Here is a 20,271-nt window from a genome sequence, read left to right on the forward strand (position 1 = left end):
CACAGGAGACATGGCTCTTTCTCACACCACCTGTAATACATAAGCAGATTTTCATTACATGTCATGAAATCACATTGAAGCTACCAGGTTGTTGTTTTTTAGAGGATAGACATAATTCTTTTTTTAACTTAAAATAATGTCAAGTCGTAACAGGGTGAAAGGCACTTCAGCCTCCGCTTTGCGGTCCTTTATCTGCTATAACCACGCTATGTAAGATTGCCAGATCGGGTCGCGTTTCTGTAGTTCTAATGAGACATAAGAAAACTACAGACTTTAATAGACTCCCTAAAGAATTTGGCACAAACACAAACAGAAGTTCAACTAAAATGAAGTGATTATAATTTTAACCATTATACAGCGTGACAAAAAAAAAAAAAAGTTTTCCTTGAATAAAACTTGAATGCCCATAAGTTTAGTTGACTAAAAAAAGAACTAAACAAAAACAGGATAAGGTTGACTAAATATGATAAAAGTTAAATAGTAAATTTGACACAGGACTAAGCATGCATAAAAATAAAAAAGCTGACAAAATATACTCTATTTGAGTCTTGTATCTAATGAGGTATTGCTCACCAGAGCAGGCAATACTGTCTGATCCACATCTTCCCCCCCGCCAGGTAGGTCTGTAGACCCTGCTTGCAGAAGGGGTTTGCTCTTCTGCTGGTCTCTGTGAACAGTGAGGTGGAGAAATGGGTGGAGGTGGAGCAGCTGTGCCGCTACTTAGGATAAAAGGTGGTGGTGCAAAAACAGGAGCTGATGGTTGTGTTAAAAGTTTGCCTCTTTTTATGAGCATCTTCCTCCTCGCTCTCATCAGAGTCTCCCAAGAAATGACTATAAATTAGGGTGGAAAAAAACAAGCAGTAAACATCTTATTAATTACTCTTATTAATAATAATAATAAATGTAAAGCCTTCCTGTAGTTCAAACAGTAGAGTGTTGGCGCTTGCAATGCTAAGGTCATGGGTTCAATTCCCAGGGGAAGCAAGAACTGATAAGAATGTAAATGTGTACCTTAAAATGCAATGTAAGTTGCTTTGGATAAAAACGTCTGCCAAATGCATAAATGTAAATGTAATTACATAAACATTTTCACTGGCCTAAGAACTTAAATTGTAAATCAATGTAATTGGTTGAGAATGGTTTCTCTGAGAAACCATTTATCTATATTTCAGCTGGCTTTACGTGTGGTGGTTGTCGGGTTCATCATATCCTAAACAATAAATTATGTTTTTGAGAAAATATAGAGGCCAAAAAGTTAATGTAAAATATAAAGGATAATATACTTATACTAACATCGGCTTTGGCCTTCTTTTTGGCCGAATCTCCTCCTCTTCCTCTTCAGACTGTAGATCTGATGTGTTGCAATTTAGAGCTTTCTTCAAGAGTTGTTGTGCCACAAAGTAGTCATCTATAAAATAAATAGCCTACATGTTAAACTTCAGTAGACCTTCAAATTAATAGAGTAGAACTATAGACAACAGAACAATATGAGAATGTAATTAAAAGGATTTTCTTCCCATATAACATATTGGCAAAATACTTTGATATTTGCTTACAAAAGCCATTTAGATTATTTAAAAAGAAAATAGCATACCACATGACTCTGGCATCATATTTTTTCCAGTCAGGTCCAGGTTCCTTAGAATTTTTCACTGCCCCGTTCACTCTCTCATCATTTTTGTAGTTTGGCCAATAGGTAACTCCATCACTGTACCAATTTTGTGGCACCAAACATCCTTAAGCGAGAAGGAAGTAACAAACAGCACCAGATAAATTTAACTTCCTGTTTCAAGAACAGGTCAGTATGTCTACCTTGGGTTATTTCACCAAGTGTATGGTGTAATTGCATATGGTTAAATTAAAAAAGCTGGTCCAAAAAAATAAAAGAAATTCAGATATGGTCAACAAATCAGAATTGGGCATCAAGACCTGCAGTATAAATGTGGCCTTACTGAACTCAATTGAATCAACAATGAACTGTCAACTTACAGTGAAGTTGCTGAAGAACTTTTTTGGCCCCATTGGGCCAGTGCTGCATCTTCAAGTTGATAATTTGCAAATTTTTAAGCCTTGACAATTGAAATGCTGTAGTGTGGACCAGTGTCAGTATTTGACAACATATCTGGCTAAATCAAGTTAGAACAGTATTAAATCTTACTTTACTCTGATGTCAGGAAAAGATGAAACTCCAAAATAAGACTGGTGGCACTTGAACAAACTGTAAACTGTAGCTGCAACAGAACACACACACACACACACACACACACACACACACACACACACACACACACACAATCTTAATATGATATGAAATAATTATCTGAAACAACATTACATGGGGAGGTGGTGGAGAATATATTTGTCATGATGTAAACAAAAATGGACTCAAACTAACCAAACCAGTACAGTATTAAATGCTGTAGTGTGGACCAGTGTCAGTATTTGACAACAAATCCAGTTGGAACAGTATTAAATCTTACTTACTCTGATGTCAGGAAAAGATGAAACTCCAAAATAAGACTGGTGGCACTTGAACAAACTGTAAGCTGCAACAGAACACACACACACACACACACACACACACACACACACACACACACACACACAGTATCATATAATATTAATAATTTTTTTGAAACAACATTACATGGGGAGGTGGAACTGTCAAAATGTAAACAAAAATGGACATGTTATACCAGAAATTCAGTGAAAAACGTAAGTTGGGTAACGTTAGGCCTAACATGATAATATTGCCTGACATTTTAACGTTACTGGAGGGGAGAAAATACGCGATCAGGGTGTGATAAAAATCCGGACAGCTAACGTTAATTAAATCACCTAACCTCCCAGACAGAAAGAATATACCATCCAAATAGCTTTTTACTCAAAGTTATTAATTATCAAATACATTTTTACTCAAATCTACGCTAATGACAATTTGCTAACTTCGTTTGCCACAATCATTTCAGAAATAAAATCATCGGTATGTTGAACGGTATGAACGGTAATGTTTTACAGCTAAGTAACTGTACAAATAAAGCATATTTGAACCATTCTTACCGTGTTCCGTGCTTGTCGACCTGCCGGTTAGCTTTTCCACAGAGCGGAGAATGATTCTGTGACGATGGCGACAGTTGAAATTAGGCGCGTTTGGTCAGCGGGTCCGCCCAGCGTCTGTAGCGAGTCCGCGAGGTGACAGTGCGTTAGGGGGCGGGGCACATGTTAAGGCGCGTCCGAAGTGCGGATCCGTATGTGATCCGTTCTGGGTCCGCCGATTAAAACCGCAGGCTGGGCCGATCCTGGAGGCGGGGCTGATCCTGTTAGCGCAGCGAAAACGAATCTGACAGTCAGGCGGATCTGGCGGCTTGAGGGCGGGTCCGCCACGGACTCCTTTGCTGTGTGGGTTTAGGGTCTAAATTAAAAGTTTGTAATATACTTTAATTAAAAATTCTCATTAGTATTGTAAGAAAACACTAATTTCACCTGCTCAAAAACAGCTCTGTTTTCAGCACGCCGTTTCAGTGCATGTGTCTTTAAATGATAATGAGCTTTGCTCACCCCGCCCCTCTGTTCTGTGCGTACACCGTTTCTAACACAATAACCACGCGTTGTTCATTATAAAAGTGGGATTATGAATTATATTGAGAACGTCGTACATAGAAAACATGCCGTAATGTACCCGGAGTGTAAACCAGATGCATTCATCATGAAGCATGCAGCAAGGTTTGCAAATTTGCAAAGATTAATATAAATATTAATATAAAGGTTAATAAAACATCACACTCACTTCTGGAGGTTCAGCAGGAACACGTTGGTACCGATCCATTTTTTCTCGTTTGTAAAGCTGTCTGGTGTGAAATGATTCACGCAAACAGGAAAGCGCAGACGATCGTGGGGAATCCCCGTGAGGGAATCCCCGCGTCAATCCTTTGGGCATATCCCTTCAAAAACAAAACTCAGCCACTGCATCTTCAACGGCTCGGATTTAGGAACATCCAAATGACTGCTGTGTTCCTTATTACACCGAAGAACAATCGCAGACGCCATTCTGCTCATAGACAGCGCTCCAGTGAGGGTATCAACAATGACGCGCGGACTATGATTGACAGCTCGCTCATGAGCGAGGGCGGGTCTGTGTTGAAACGCTGCAGCTGTCAATCACAATCGTGGGAGGGGCGTCCGACCGTGTGACGTCATTTCAGAGAGGGTCAAACATATAAGGAGATAAAAAAAAAAAAAAACACTGGATGGATTTTTATCATTTTATGATGGTTGTGTACAGGCACTGCCAACACACATTTCAGTACAATCAACTTGTAAAAGTGCATGTACCATTATATGACCCCTTTAAATTTTTGGGTATTTGGTTTGAAGAGCGTATGACTTGGGCCGTGCATGTAGGTAAAATTGTGTTGAAGTGTGAAAAAGTTTTGAATGTGATGAGAAGTCTGGCTGGGTGTGGGTGGGGGGCTAATAGGGAGACAATGTTGCAAATTTTTCAGGCCATGATGAGATCTGCTCTTGATTATGGGTGCTTTGTATATGGATCTGCTTCCAAAACTGTTCTGGCTAGGTTGGATGTGGTGCAGGCAAGAGCTTTGAGGCTTTTCTGTGGGGCCTTCAGATCTACCCCAGTACCTGGCCTGCTCACTGAAATGGGAGAAATGCCCTTATGGTTAAGTCGCATTAAGTTAGGGTTACAGTACTGGGTAAAACTTAGTGGGTGTAATCATACCTTCCCAGCAAGGTGTTTGTTACAAGAGGTTGCTGGAGATAATAGATACAATATTTTTTTTATCATAGTAAATCAGTGAGCAGGGAAGATGAGCATGGATCAGGGAAGTATCGTAGAACACACAAATTGGTTACCTATGCCCTATTGGGTGCTGCCTGAAATGTGTGTTGAGCTTGGTTTTATTCAGGAAAAAGATAAATGGGAGATGGCACCAAAAATAGAGGAATATCTTAATTCAATCAGTGAGAGTACTATGATTGTTTGTACAGATGGATCTAGAGATCCAGTTAGTGGGAAAGTTGGATTTGGGGTATATGTGGAACAGCTAGGGTTGGAAATTGGTCAACGTATTTCTAATGGAAGTTCAGTTCTCACTACCGAATTAATGGCAATTTTATGGGCTCTATGGTGGATTGAGGAAGGAAAACCTAGGGAAGTCATTATTTGCTCTGATTCTGCAGCTGCTCTAGAAAATTTAAAAGTAGGAAAATCAAAAGCTCATCCTGACACATGATATCTTGACTGTGTTTTTTAGAATTAGGTTTGTCTGCAACATCAGGTTTTGCTGGGTTCCCGGGCATGCTGGGGTGAGGGGGATTGAGCGGGTGGATAAAATTGCAAAGGAGAGCTTAGGAAGAGAAGTAGATGTATTGTTAGGGAGAGTGGAACTGAGGGAACAAATTAAAGAGGGCTTAATAAATGAATGGCAGAGAGGGAAAAGGAAATTCGGGGTAGACACTACTTTTACATACAACCTAAAGTTAGGAAAAGATGTTCATGTATCATTTTGCCCCGCAGGGACTCAGTTAAAATGTGTAGATTGAGGTTGTGGCACTGTGGGTTAAATTATTCTTTGTGCATTGTAGGAAAGCATGTTTCTGGATTGTGTGAATGTGGGAGTCTTGAGACAGTAGGGCATGTTTTCCTAGAATGCAGAAAGTATAGGGCAGAAAGAAATATATTATTTATTAAACTGGCAGGACTTGGAGTTAAGGCTTTTTCTCTTTTATCTTTGTTTGGTCACAGTGACGAGCATAAACTGATCTCCATGGCAGTTCTTCAGTTCTTGCATGATACAGGACTGTATGTAAGAATTTAGTTCAAACTTTGACCTGTGGGGGGCAGTATTACGCTCAGCAGCGTCTACACTGCCGGAATCCTACAAGAAGAAGAGGCTCCTCACCCCAGTCCAGTCGGTGGCGGTAACGCAACCATGATGTTTTGCCGACCGTCAATAAACACAAGAAGAAGAGTGAGCGGCGCGCGGAAGTCACATAGTAATTACATTATTTATTTAATTCAATAATACCCAAGATCACCTCCGAGTCTTAACATGGTAAGTTATTACAGCGTTACTGACAATTTTCTCTCAGTCACGAGGATTTGACAGTCTGCCACGAGTATTTGACTGCGTAAACATGTTTACGGTTGAGAAATTGGTATAATTTATAGGCTAATCCTTTTCATAACTCTATTGCATTGCTGACTTATGTTTGCCTGTGTTTACTAATGCCTTCTTCAGGAGAACATCAAAAAGTTAATAGTATGCGTAAACACTTTAGGTGGGCGCAGTTTAATGATTACTCTACTGCTGTGGCATTTATGAACCAACCCAAAAAGCGCAGAATGTTTTGTCATAAAGAATGAAAGCTGAAGGCTCATACTACTAAACTAATAAACAATTAATTAACGGAACAAATCAACAATGAATCCGTTGCACATCAGGCAGTGCAAGACAAAAGATGCGATCGGAAGAAATGGTCATTTAGCAATGATTTATTCGAATAATCTGTAGCTTATAAATTTGATGTATACACATTTGGTGGGCTGTGTTTCCCTACAGCATCCTAAGCAGCATTGGTGCCAGTGGTTAGATGATTTTAGGAAACGCAGGCGCGACAATTCGCTTGTAAAATTGTGACACCGTCACATTAATTTAAGTGTTCCTTTGGAACAGTAACGCTTATGGTTGCTCAGAACGTATTACATTGGTTACATATAATGTTTATGTATGATGAATGATACTTGTATGTATTCCTGTGTAATATATTTATTTTTCACTGTGTATTTTGGTAAGAATGTGGGATGTCTCTTTAAAAAGGGGGGTAATGTGATGTATTGTATGCTTGCAAGTTTTGCATTTGAGACTGTAGAGATTCCGTAGTTAAATAAAATTCACAGAGTAAAGTTGTGGTAAAAAGACAGACATTCCGTCTCGTGTATTCTTTTGAATAGATACATCACACTGAGGATGGTCTACGTCGTTGACAGTACAGCAAGTGAATCCATATAATTTATGAATTCCTCTTGATATTTCTGATGTTTCCTACATTGGTCAGAAGGGGTCTTGCTCTTGTGTTTAGTAGAGGTAGGCCTACACGGTTCAAGTGATTCAGGCAGACTGTCCACAATTTCCTAAATGTTTGACTTTACGAATTACAAATTTGTCCATTCTTGCAGTTGCAGTTTCCACGTGCAGTTGCGTGCTGTATTGATAACTAGCGATCAGTCGCCACACGGTGACGTCATATCTTAGAGTCAAGAAATATTATTTAACTTTTTTTTTTTAAATCCTCTAATAACTTCTGTCTTTAGAAATCAGAAAATATTTATTTGTAATCTAAACTTTTAACATTGAAAAATGTTTCTTGTAATCAGAAAATACAGAAATTTTTCAAACCAACTCCCGAGGGGTCACGACCCCCAGTTTGAGAACCACAGGCCTACAGTACAGAGAAATTTAATGTCGGATTTGAGCGACCGTTGAGCATGTGGGGGGAGAGGTATGATTTTCGAACAATCATCGAATATTATTTTGCTTGATATGCCAATCCTTAATATTTGGTGTTTTAAATGCCTGTTTGAGGTCTCTGTGAAAGTTTTAAAGCAGTCTTTTAGTGCCGCTTTCAGAGCGCTCATGTCCGTAACATTGTTTTTTCCTCATAAATGCGAACATGAAAAATTAAATAAAATGAATATTTTGTGTTCTGTGGAGAGCCAACCCTTCTTCATCCGGTGGGTATTACTTTTGGTTTGCGCAGTGTAATTCACAGAATTACTCAAAAATAATTTGCCACCTAAAAGTTAAAGTTTTTTGTGTCAAGTAAATTCAATAAATTCAACATGTATTGGGATCTGAAAATACAAAAATGCACCTGTTTTCTCTACATTTTGCATTTTGCGTGGGTTTTATTATATGACAGGTGGTTGGCTATAGACCTTGGGCAGGGTAGATGCCATATTAAATTTTACTTGGATGAAAGCGAGGCTGTGAAGGACAGACCTAGAATCCTTAAAGTGGCATGCAGTGTGTATAAAGGTCATAGGTTGAAATAACTTTCAAAACTGTTTTGGAGTTTTTGTCTATTGAATGTTTTTTGGAAAGATGAGCTGAGCCATTGTACAGTCCATTGAACACACTGTACTTGTATCACTATACAGCCTCGTTTTTCATGTTGAATATTTTGTGGATGAATCATTCATGGGTGAATTTTGTTTTGGGTCTTCCCTGCCTGCCACACCTGCATAAACCTGCTACACAAGCCACACCTGCATAAACCATATTTCCATATGTAAATTTACCATAGTAAAAAGCTATAGCAATAATTGTTATATAAATATATATTAATTATTTTTCACAGTGTGGACATGGGCTCTGGACTCAACACTAAGTTTTTACTAACCCCACCACAAAAAAAAAAAAAGTTATTGTTTTTGTAGTTTTGATGTGAAGTTAAGTACTGCTTCGAAAATGTTAGAAACATTATTATTCTTTTGGTCTTGAAATTAGACAGGGCTGTCACTTTATGTTCGAAAATCGTTTGCACAATCGATCGGACCAACCAACACAAGTTTTGAAAACGAAAATAGGGAATCGATTTAAACGGCCTCTCGGAGTGCGTCCAGCTTGTCACGATACACCCGCAACGAACGCACGTCTCACATCAACTGCAGACTCTGACAAACACACATAACAGCAAATTATACTTCTGCATAATGTGTCTCTTTTTACTACAAAAATGTGAATTCTGCCGGTATTCAGACAGTCTCATGCGTACAGATACAGATTCGGGCTACGGGCTACAATCACCTACATAGGCGAAATTTGTTTGACATTTATAATCGTAAACACAGCCATGTTGAAGCCTGCAGTAATGTTTTTCATTGATTTTATGGCAGTCCACTCTGCTTATTGTTTTTCGAGAATGTTGCACTCCTGTTTGTCATTGTGCACAAAACTTCACGCCAATAAATCATCGGAAAAATTGCTGACTTGTGTGCGTCTCAAGCACCCTCTTTACATTCGTCCTAATGCCTGTTAGTTGTCCGTGGATTTGCCTATATTTGGCGTTTAAAATGGAAACGTCTTTAGACATGGAAAATCGATTTTACAATCGATTCAGTGAACACTTAAGTCTCAAAAATCGAACAGGATTTTTTCACAAAAGTGACAGCCCTATTGCCACCATGTACTTTCATTACCACAGCAAGAAAAGTAGCCTAATGTGAGACTTCTGACAAACTTCTCAAGCTTACTTAAGACAGTTGCCAATTACAAGCAATAGGACAAATAAATAAAATAGATCAAAGATATGGGAGAGGCGGGACAGTTGAAACACTTTTCAGATAAATGTCGTTTTCTAAGACAAGGTTACAGATAGAATTTTTATTTTTTTGTGATTAACAACTCACATATGTGTTCTCTTAGTATCATGTGTTATTCGGTACAAATATAGAATGATTTAAGTAAAATTTGACTTTGAACGGTAGTTGTGCTTTGTTTCAATCGTCCCGCTCAGGCGACACAGGGGTGGGACGGATGAAACATAACAGTTTAAACGGCAACTATTCATCTAATGCTTATTTTTAACGGGCAGGACGCGTTGTCGGGACGGTTGAAACAAGTGTTTAAACCGTCCCGACAACGCGTCCTGCCCGTTAAACCTGGTCATAACTGTTGATAGATTCATATACTGTTCCTAGACTTGTGTTTCTTTCCTAGACAAGCGCCTCCTGTCAGTTAAACCTCTTTTGCGCTTAAACTAAAAAAACTCTGATAATGCACACTTAAGGGTGTGTTGCAGTACCTGCCGTATTATCATTACAATGGCACATGAAACAATAAATCCAACTTGTCAGTCCAAAAAAAGTACCGCACGAAAAAATTCACATACCGCACTCAAAAACAGCTTAAAAGTTGTTTAACTCCAAAACGGCACGACGTAAAGAAGAAATGTTTTTGCGGGTCTTGTAGGCATTGCGTGCTCTGTACGTGCTAACGAAATTTGACGTACATGACGTGAGTGGTTTTCAAGGAAATCAGTGTTTCACCCAACCCGCGTTTCAATCGTCCCGGCTCTCCCCTACTAATTAAATGAAACGGTGCTTTAGGTTTTTCAGTTAGGTTTATACTAATGAAATACTACTAGATTTAATAAAGTAAAAATGTGCATCGATTCTTATCCACCATTTTCCTAATGAGCCTACTGCATTTTAGATTATGGGAGGCACTTCCAGTTTGGGGAAGTTCCACTCAAAAAGACGGAAACAAATCATTTCAAATTATAAGGTTTGGCTACAAATAATCCTTTTCCATCAGTTCTAACGAGACTGTATTATAAGGAGAATAATAATCAAGCTTTAGTGGTTATTCATGGTCTGTTGTAGTAATTTGTTAATACTTATATACTTTTAAATTTTCTTTTAATATTCAATGGTTGAAGTGTGAGTAATGTCATCTCAGCCGTAAATCGTGGACCGAAACTTTGCAGCAAAACTTAACTTAAAACCGAGACTTTCAATCGGAAAAGAAAGGAAACTCAGAAAAAAAAGAAAATTGAGATGAGAGTAGTAGTTAGATGACTGGAAATGAATCTAACCCATCTGATCTTAATTTGGGTTGGTCTGCCCGTCTGTTACATGGTTACTGGTCTGATTTAGATCTTCATCTCCCATTGTTGTTTTTTTCTAAGAGAGTGAACAGAGAGAGAGAGAGACCTTGTTTCGGGTCTAAGATTTTAAACTCAAAGTTTGTCCAACCTCCAGGATGAGTTCTGGCCAATTAGACACTGGCTAAATTTAGGAGGTGGCATTCTTTTCAGTTCTGATCGTAAATTATCTTATCTGGGGGGGTGTCTGTTCTCTAGCTCTTAAGCAGAGAGAACAGAGGCCACAGTTTAGACATCATTACTATTATAAGAATACGAAACATTTTACACAGATTTCAATCAAGCCATCTTTTGAATTAAGAACATACGATCGTACTGATAGGAAGCACGACACACTTTCATTCAAGCATCTAATAGTTATAACAATTACATGACTTACATGGGATCTAAGCTTATTAAAAATGCATATAATTGGTAGAACGACGTAGGATTATGTAGTTGCATGATGTTTCATTATAAGTCCATCGAAAATTGTTCTTGAATGATTTTATGTATAGTTATAGGTAAAACCTCAGTTCTGTGGTTTGAAAAGATTTTACACCCTGGGGTCATTCAGAGGTCCTTAAGACAGATGGGGTCTGTTTTGTCCATTGCTCATGGGACCTTGGTCCTTAAGAAAGACGGGGTCTGTTAGTCGCAGGGGTCAGGTGACCTCTTGGTAGGGGCCCTAAGTTGTGCCATCTCTGAACCGATCCGTCTTGCAAAACTATCAAACGTTGACCAGTTCTTCCTTTAGTTAATCCAATAAAAGTCTTTGGTTACAGACTCTTTGGAGCCTGGGTGATTTATGGCTCTGGGTTGCTGATTTGAGTTTGGAATGTGAAGACTCTTCGTGGGATTATGTATGCACAAAATCACCTAAAAGCTTCAATTGTGTTTGGTTCATTCTCGTAGTCGTTACATTAGAAAAAGGTGGATTAAAGCTACTAATTTATTCAGTCAAGAGCAGTTTGGGATTTCCTCTGTTTTTTATTGTTGTTGTAATTTTATAATCTTAAGGCAGAATAAAACTTAAAACTTTCATCAGTTGCCTCCTATTTTTAAAAACCTTCTTGAATGGCTTGATAATGCTTAGATTTTTTAATTCACAATTTCACAGATTCCTGAGTTAACAAAAAGTTCAGTGAGCATGAGGGACCCGAAGAGGGTGGAACAGATATTGACATCCATGAGAAATGCTGGATCCAGCACACTACAGGTAATTATGGCTTCTTTATTGATGGATGCTTTTATGTTTCAGTAAATGATATGTCAAATATTGCTAAGGTCAAAGCCAGGCATGCAGGATAAATGACTGGGTAACAACAATGGCAGTGCCTAGCAAAGAACAAAAAAAAAAAAAAAAATGTTAAAAAGACGCTTTTCCACTGTCAGGCTCTCTTTGCTTTATCATTCCATTCCATGCTGATCTAGCCCAGCCGGAACTGAGATGCCCAATAGCCCATAAAGGTCACATTTAAAATTTTCCTCTACTGTATTTATCATTAAGACACCCTACAAAATCTTTGGATTCTCTTTTAGCGTGCTTAAATTATATTAAAAACTGGATGGCGAACAGAGGTCATTGTTTTCGGCCAGCCAAATTACTGTACTAAGGTCCTTTTAGATATGATCCCATTTTTTGGCCAGCCAAATGAGTGTCATAAGGTTCTTTTAGATATGAGCCCATTGGCATCTTACTTTAAAACGTCTGTAAGAGATTTAGGCTTCCTAATAGATAGGGGTGGAAAGGATCGTAGTTGATCCGTACGGACCAGGCCCCATGGTTCCATGTGATTCGCGGATTAACTGCTAAATTTAACCATCATAGAGTGTAAGTTTATAATTTGGACGTGTTTTGTCTTGCCAATTTACACATTCAAACAATTTTAAATGTGGAAGAGGCGAAAATCGGGATTCGCACGTTATCTTTGCGCACACCGCGCATGCACCAAAGACTGTAAAAAAATATGGACGTAGTGTCCGTGACGTCACCCGTAGGTTTCTGAAGACCGTTTTTGAAGCCTAAAGTGGGCGTGGCCGACCGTCGCCATCTTGGCAGGGCGTCACTCCCGAATTTATTTATTTTTACAGTCAGACAATTAGCTGAGCTAATGTGACGGCTAACAGACAGCAGACAAACGGCTAATGATGACTAATGACCACATAATCCACCTGTCACTCAAAAGTGGACACCCTTAATTATGCAGAACTTTAAGGCTTAATATAATGGGGGGAGTGGGGGATAAAGAATCGTTCTGGAATCGGATCAAATTTACAGCTTTAACAAAGATAAAACTATATTTAATTTCTACAGTGTTATTTTACATTTTGGCTTAATTATTAATTTCTGTACCTGAATACTATTGTTAGACTTTAAATTTGTTATTTAGTATCCATCTCTGCTTATAATTTGTGTATTTCTTCTTATTTTGTTCACTTGTTTTAAATAATGTGTGAACTTTATCAGTTAGGCTAGTAGTTTTTGATGTAATATCGAAGAACCCCCCCCATATTATATATAATATATAATATGCTGGTCATATAGGCCTAACTATATTGGTGGAGATATAGGTGCTGGTTATGTTACTTTTTTTTTAATTCTTTGATCTTTTATTTTCTACGAGTATCCCGTTTCAAGATTTTTTAAAGACAAGATCACAAAAGTTGATAAGGACAAAGGAGCAAGTTTTGAAAGTGCAAGACAGACAGAAACAACAACATGAAAGACTGCTTGTGCCAATTAATAATTGCTGGCGATCTACTGCTCATCAGCTGTTTTTTTTTTTTTTTTTTTATTGTTCTGCATTCCAACTACCTCGGGATTAATGGTATTTTGCACTTGACAAAATACCTGACAGCATTCCGTTTCCTGGTGCTATTTTGCAGTTTCAGAAAACAATTCCGTCAAAGACCAGGAAAAACCTAGTCTAAAGTCAGTGGCGAATTATTCAGATGCTATTTTAAGGGTGCATGCTTGGCCATAATGTAGGCATAAATCTAGCTTACAAATTTACCCAAATTATTATATGCCTGTTAAAACAAAGCTAATTTGGATGGCTTTCTCCCATCCCCAGACAATGTCACTTCTCTTTCTTTTACGGCCCTGACGAGAACGTTGGTCTTCTCGGCTGTGAACCGCTCCTGGCGTGCGCCTGGCAAATCCGCCATTATAATAGCATTGGCCGTCCTGAGGAGAGCACAAACGTGGGCTTCTCAAAAATGTCAATGAGAGCTATGGATAGAGCACAACGCAATCCAGTGAAAGGAAAAGAGTGCAGCGCTGCACATAGAATCTGTGATTGATAATTGATTGAAATCAACGATGTATGATTCAAAAATACGTTTCAAGATTGATGCATATGCATTGTCAAGATTTATAATTGAGAAAACGAGTGAATCATTACACCCCTAGTCAAGATGAATTGACAAAGTTTGATTAGGCCCAGTCCCAATTCTAATTTGTATCCCTTCGCCTACACTTACCAATTCCCCTTGCTCCTTGAAACAGAGTGGCAAAAGAGTAGGGATGAAAATATTCCCCTAAGAAATGGGAGTCAAGTCAAGTCATGTTCATTTATATAGCGCTTTTAACAATGTAGATTGTTTCAAAGCAGCTTTACAGAGATAAGCGTATAATTTAAGGTAACAGAGATTGTTTTGGCTTTATAGCTGTTCTTTAATAAAGTTATTTTCCAGCTAAAGTTAGTTTTGATTGATTCGCTTCCGTCACAACGATCATTTGTTATTAAATTAGGGGCCGCTAAGACGACACCATTCTCTCTACACAGACTTTAAACGCGAACCTGTGATAAACGCTGATGGCGTTCACATGCGCATTAAAGGAACACTCCACCGTTTTTTGAAATAGGGCTTATTCACATTCTTTCCTACATTTAGATAGGTGGGCAAATGCATTTTTGTCTCAGTGCATGCATTGTTTTAGTTTGACAGGGTCGGCACTAGCTTAGCTTAGCATAATGAATGGAATCCTTTGTTGCCAGCTAGCATGTCCTGAGTAAAAGTGATATAAAAAACAAAAAAAAAAACACCTAATTACTTCTTGTGGCCTGCGTATTCACAACAAGTACAAATAGCGATGCAGATTAACACTAGGCGATTTCCTATGCAGATATTGACTTGGGACTATATTAGGGGGAAGCACAGGCGAAGCACTGCTACTTGGACGCAGAGATATCACGCCCAAGTATCAGTGCTTCGCCTGTGCTTCCCCCTAATATAGTCCTTAATATATAAGTCAATATCTGCCTAGGAAATCGCCTAGTGTTAATCTGCATCACTATTTGTACTTGTTGTAAATACGCAGGCCACAAGAAGTAATTAGGTGGTTTTTTGTTATTTTTTATATCACTTTTACTCAGGACATGCTAGCTGGCAACAAAGGATTCCATTCATTATGCTAAGCTAAGCTAGCGCCGACTCTGTCAAACTAAAACAATGCATGCACTAAGACAAAAATGCATTTGCCCACCTATCTAAATGTAGGAAAGAAAGTGAATAAGCCCTATTTAAAAAAACGGTGGAGTGTTCCTTTAAGAATTGGTTCTATAGTAATGTGCATTTGAATATATGTGCGCAGGTTTGTAATTCCCTACAAACCAAGCCTAAACAAAGTACTGGTCTTTCCTTATAAATTTTGATACAGAAAACTTCAGTTTAATTCTAATATTTAGCTTATGTTAAAGGAGATGTTGAGGTGCTCATTTTATTGAACCGAATTCTCATCACAAAGCAGATATCATTTTTTTTATTTTTTTTTTATATTTTTTTTATTTTTTTTTATTCTTGTGTTTTCTATTGTAAGCCCGACTCACTTGGCCCAATGGAGGCATCCGGTCAGCAGGTGAAGGTTTTTGCGTGTTACTGTCTCTCCTTGTGGCAAAATAATTTGATTAAATGAAATACTTTTTTTCATATGTACTACTTTGGGAATTAGACCTTTGTACCAGTCACACTGAGACATTTCAAATGATACCAAACATGTGCAATACTGTAAGATCATTATTCACATTAAACCATATCGATTTTTGGGTAAATTTCAGGTGATCTCAACATGATAGAAAGAGGGAATGGGGGGTCAAGGGAAAAAGATGTAGATTAGGATTGCTTAGGATTGCTTAGACTTGCATCTCGAATGATGGTGCTAGTTTCACAAGAGAGACTTCAAATGTTAATTTCAAAAAAGGTAATTTGTCTTCTCAGTGAGTGGTCATTCCTCAAGTAGACTACCTGGCATTTATCTAATTCCTTACACTATTGAGTACAGTGCTTGAATGTAATGACATGGGAATTTGATGGGTTTTTGTTGTTTATGTTGTAGGTGATCTCAGATTTTGATATGACTCTTACCAGGTTTGCCTACAATGGCAAACGCTGTCCTACCTGCCATAGTGAGTACAACAATCACTAATATTTCTTTTAGTGTTATATGTCTAGGTTCCAGATTTACTGAACAGGGCAAATTAGCGTGAGAGCACAAAAACAAAAAAGCGCAGATGGGAGTGGAAAGTTCTGCGTGTGATCTACTGACTACATGCAAATTAAAGGACACAGACACAGTCAGATCTTTTCCATAGTGACCAACACAATCTAACAAGAGCAGCACAAATTATCATCTGGTTAAGACAGGTTTTTTTGGTGGTAAATAATGGCGCAAATACCAGTAAATTGACTTGTGCAAACCTTAGTAAATCACCTTGCGAGATACATTTAAATACTCTTCTCCCATAAACTTTGCGTCTGAAAGGGAAACTCCTACAAATACAAATGCAATAAGGTCAGCTGCTAAAATAACCCTGTCCACACCTTTTCAGCGATAACTTTTCACTTTGTGTCTTTAGTAAATCCTGACAGTAGTTTTTTAACGTTGGTGCAATCTGGTTAGTAAATCTGGCCCTAACAGTCAACTAGTCAGTTAGTGAGGTTGAGTAGTTTTAGAATTGTTTTCTTATTTATTGTTGACACTACAGCATGCTAGATGCTTTAGCTATTAGACTGTTTGCTCAGTAAAACACTCGGTGTAAAGTTGTCTCTTTAAATTAATAATTTTTAACCACTGGTGCTTCAGCCATACACATTCAGACAAATGTCTTTGGCCATAAGTTTTGACTCCTGTGTTCACTCTATGCTCCAACCAACTGTTTGAAAAATGTGTAAAAAATGTGAAACCATGCATCCTATTTAAAAAAAAAAGTACTTTTTCACATCCCTATTACTAATGCACAATCACAGAAAATGTACGTTGACATAAGCTTAGCAAAATTCTTGTCATGTGCATCTCTCATTCGCTCTAAATATATGGTTAAGTGATAAAACATTAAGCACAGTATGCTAGATTAAGGCTGCAAGACTTTAAACACTGGCAAAATGTTCTCTTGACAGTTTTTCTCACTGTCTTGTCTGCTCTTTTTTTTTGTTAGAATTTCAGTAAAATTTCTCATTTGATGTTTTGTATAAATACATGTCAAATCTAACATTAATGTTAACACTGTAAATAAACTTTAGAAAATGAATGTTAAATCATTTAATGTTGCATGGATTGCCCCTCTGTTGATAAAATAGATAATAAATTATCTGCTTTCAGATATATTGGAGAATAGTAAACTCATCAGTGAAGACTGCAAAGACAAGGTGAGAAAGCAGATCTTTTTCAAAATTAACATTTTGAGCAAACATTCAGTTTTCACTTGGAAATTTTTGTGTAATTATAACTTGATTTAACTGTAATATGTGTTTGATGTGAGAATTAAGGACATCAGGATAATCCCAAGGGAATTCGAGGCTATGTTGTCATATTTATTTGTTTTAGTCATGTGACTTTTCCCCCCACTAATCTGATGTGTTTATGAACATCAAAGTAATTAGCCTGGCAAGCCAGACCAACATCAACATGTTGGGTCTGGCAACTCACCATAGACGCGGCTCAATCCAAGGGGTGGGATAAACGGCTGTCTTTCAAATTCCCTCGGCACGCAATAGGACAGCGCTTCAACCAAACAGAGCGTTTTCCCAACAGCGGAGCTAACGTTAGTTGATAGATTCAACTTTTGCCATATCTGGCCGGCAAAACTACAAACACATCTTCCTTTTTTTAAGAATGACTTAAGTGCCGTTCGTTCTATGCTCTTTTCTCAAAGAAAAACCTAACTCCAAGTCCTCCAGAGTCGCGGCCAAAGCCGATTCGAAAGACTGTTCGCCAGCAGCAGCCACCATTCTTTGTTTTCAACTGGTTTTTGCAGCTGGAAAGTCAATGGAGAGTTGCTAGACTGCCCTGGCTGCAAAATACATTTTGCTGCCGCTAGGGTGCGTCAAGATTTCTAGGCTACAAAGTAATAGCAGTAAATGCAAAAACACATGATTATTGATTTTAGTCCATACTAGGTCTCAGAATTTTTTTATATGTATTATTTATTCCGTCCTTCGGAAGAGACGTTAAACCGAGGTCGTGACTCTCTGTGGTCATTAAAAATCCCATGGCACTTCTCGTAAAAGAGTAGGGGTGAAACTCTGGTGTCCTGGCCAAATTCCCTTTTGGCCTTTATCAATCATGGTGTCCTAATAATCCCCATCCACTGAATTGGCTCGATCACAGTCTCGTATAGGCGGTATGTGGTGAGCACACTGGCGTCGTTGTACTGTGACTGCTGCTGCATCATCCAAGTGGATGCTACACACTGGTGGTGGTTGAGGAGAGACCCCTGATATGATTGTAAAGTGCGATTAGTGCTGTCAAAGTTTCAAATCATTCATATTAAGCAAAATCATTCATATTAACGGCACTATTTTTTTTTTTACGCGCGATTAACGCAGCGCGTATTTTCTGTTTGACCCGTGGCCCAACCCCTATTTGTAGAAATGGAGATACACAGTGTTGCCAACTTAGCGACATTGCAGACCCCTTTAGCGATATTTTTTTTTTCTTTTTTTTTTTTTAAGCGCCCAAACCTTATTTAGTTTCTGAGAATCGTTGGTACTGCTCTCCCAGCACGCGTGCACACCTTTCTCTCTCTCTCACTCTCTCACTCTCTCTCTCTCTCTCTCTCTCTCTCTCTCTCTCTCTCTCTCTCTCTCTCTCTCTCGCGCGCAGCGCTTTAATTCAGTTAAACACAGATATTATGTTGCTTCTCTAATTTTACATGCAAGTATAGCCGAAATCACAGCACAGATATTGTCTTTATCTTATGTGTATTTGATTTCATCAGACAACGGCTCGATTATCAGGATTTTTGTCCAGATTAACATCTTGGAAGGGAGAGCTGGTTATGTCTTAATGGGTCGCGTTTCAGTCACTATTTCATATTCATTCCGTTGTTTGACAACAGAAACAGTAAAATATACTAATGAAAACAGTTTTATTGAGAATTTAGCTTCATCAAAATGGGCACAGAGAGAGACAAACTAATGTAATAATACATAATAAATGTACATTTAGAATTTTCAGAAGAGCTGCCCTGTCATGCAAAAATCTAAACAAGTTTGTGTTAGTAAATTGCTCAGTGCAAAGAAAGAGAAGTAATGGGAACCTGGTATTTCTTTGTTCTTTCTTCATGTGTCTAACAGACATGAACAAGTTCTTTGAAAAACATCTATGACCTTTGAAACATGTCTCATCTTCATGCTCTATGTTGACTATGGTTTCAATAATAAACATACATTTGCATAAAGCATCCATATTTATCCATGTCCATGTTGATTAGAGTATTACAAACTTGAAAAGTATTAATTTAAAGGGATACTCCACCGTCTTTTCATATTAAACTATGTTATTCCCTTAACTAAGACGAGTTGATACATACCTCTCTCGTCTCAGTGCGTGCACTCAATCGCTCTGGCGCGCGGCGAAACTTTGTTCACTCAGTTCATTCAATATGGGCCAAGCAGAGAAGCTACCAAACACCTCCACGTTTTCCCTATTTAAATACAGTTACTCGCGTAGTGTAACTCGACCTAGGACGGTGACACAAAACAAAACGTTGCGCTTTTCTAAGCGTGTAAAATGGATAACTATATTGTATGGCGGAATACCATAGTAAGTGCTTATGAGCACTTCGACTTGGCGGAGTAATATCTTCACTCGTGAAAAATCCTCTCACCGGCCCCCGCTCCCTCTGGTGAAGATATTACTCCGCCAAGACAAAGTGCTTACAAGCACTTGCTATGGTATTCCGCCATACAATTTTATCCATTTTACACGCTTAGAAAAGCGCAACGTTTTGTTTTGTGTCACCATCCTAGGTCGAGTTACACTACGCGAGTAACTGTATTTAAATAGGGAAAACGTGGAGGTGTTTAGTAGCTTCTCTGCTTGGCCCATATTGAATGAACTGAGTATATATATATATAAACAAAAAAATATTTATATGTAAAATATTTATATATAATAGAAATTATATATATATATATATATATATATATATATATATATATATATATATATATATATATAGTATATACAGTATATACATGAATGTGTGTGTTTATATATACAAAATAATTATCTTTGATCAATGTTTATGAGAATAAAGCTAAGTTAAATTTTCATATAAAGCTATCGTGTCTCTTCATAAGACTGACTAAACAACTTGTTTC

General features: G+C 38.0%; 1 protein-coding gene and 1 long non-coding RNA gene across 5 annotated transcripts in view; one reads left to right on the plus strand and one right to left on the minus strand.

Moving 5' to 3' along the window:
• Positions 1-614: 614 nt before the first annotated feature.
• Positions 615-1,733, minus strand: LOC308697623. The gene is made up of 3 exons (XR_014030960.1): positions 1,595-1,733; positions 1,294-1,408; positions 615-831 (listed from the first exon to the last, which is right to left on the minus strand). It is a non-coding gene; the product is annotated as an uncharacterized lncRNA (long non-coding RNA).
• A 4,165-nt stretch (positions 1,734-5,898) lies between these two features.
• LOC308697897 (cytosolic 5'-nucleotidase 3-like) overlaps positions 5,899-20,271 on the plus strand; it is a 114,769-nt gene continuing 100,396 nt past the window's right edge. For 2 of the 4 annotated variants that reach the window (XM_081377564.1, XM_081377566.1), the window contains exons 1-4: positions 5,922-6,071; positions 11,783-11,881; positions 16,004-16,073; positions 17,267-17,313. In XM_081377564.1, coding sequence (XP_081233690.1) covers positions 6,069-6,071; positions 11,783-11,881; positions 16,004-16,073; positions 17,267-17,313 — 219 coding nt within the window. In that variant the 5' untranslated portion in view covers positions 5,922-6,068. Of the gene's footprint in view, positions 6,072-11,782; positions 11,882-16,003; positions 16,074-17,266; positions 17,314-20,271 lie in introns of all 4 variants that reach the window. The other 2 variants (XM_081377563.1, XM_081377565.1) reach the window with 2 other exon arrangements.

Source organism: Scardinius erythrophthalmus (genome assembly GCF_964197995.2).
Source record: "Scardinius erythrophthalmus genome assembly, chromosome: 10".
In the NCBI taxonomy this organism is placed as follows: Eukaryota; Metazoa; Chordata; class Actinopteri; order Cypriniformes; family Leuciscidae; genus Scardinius; species Scardinius erythrophthalmus.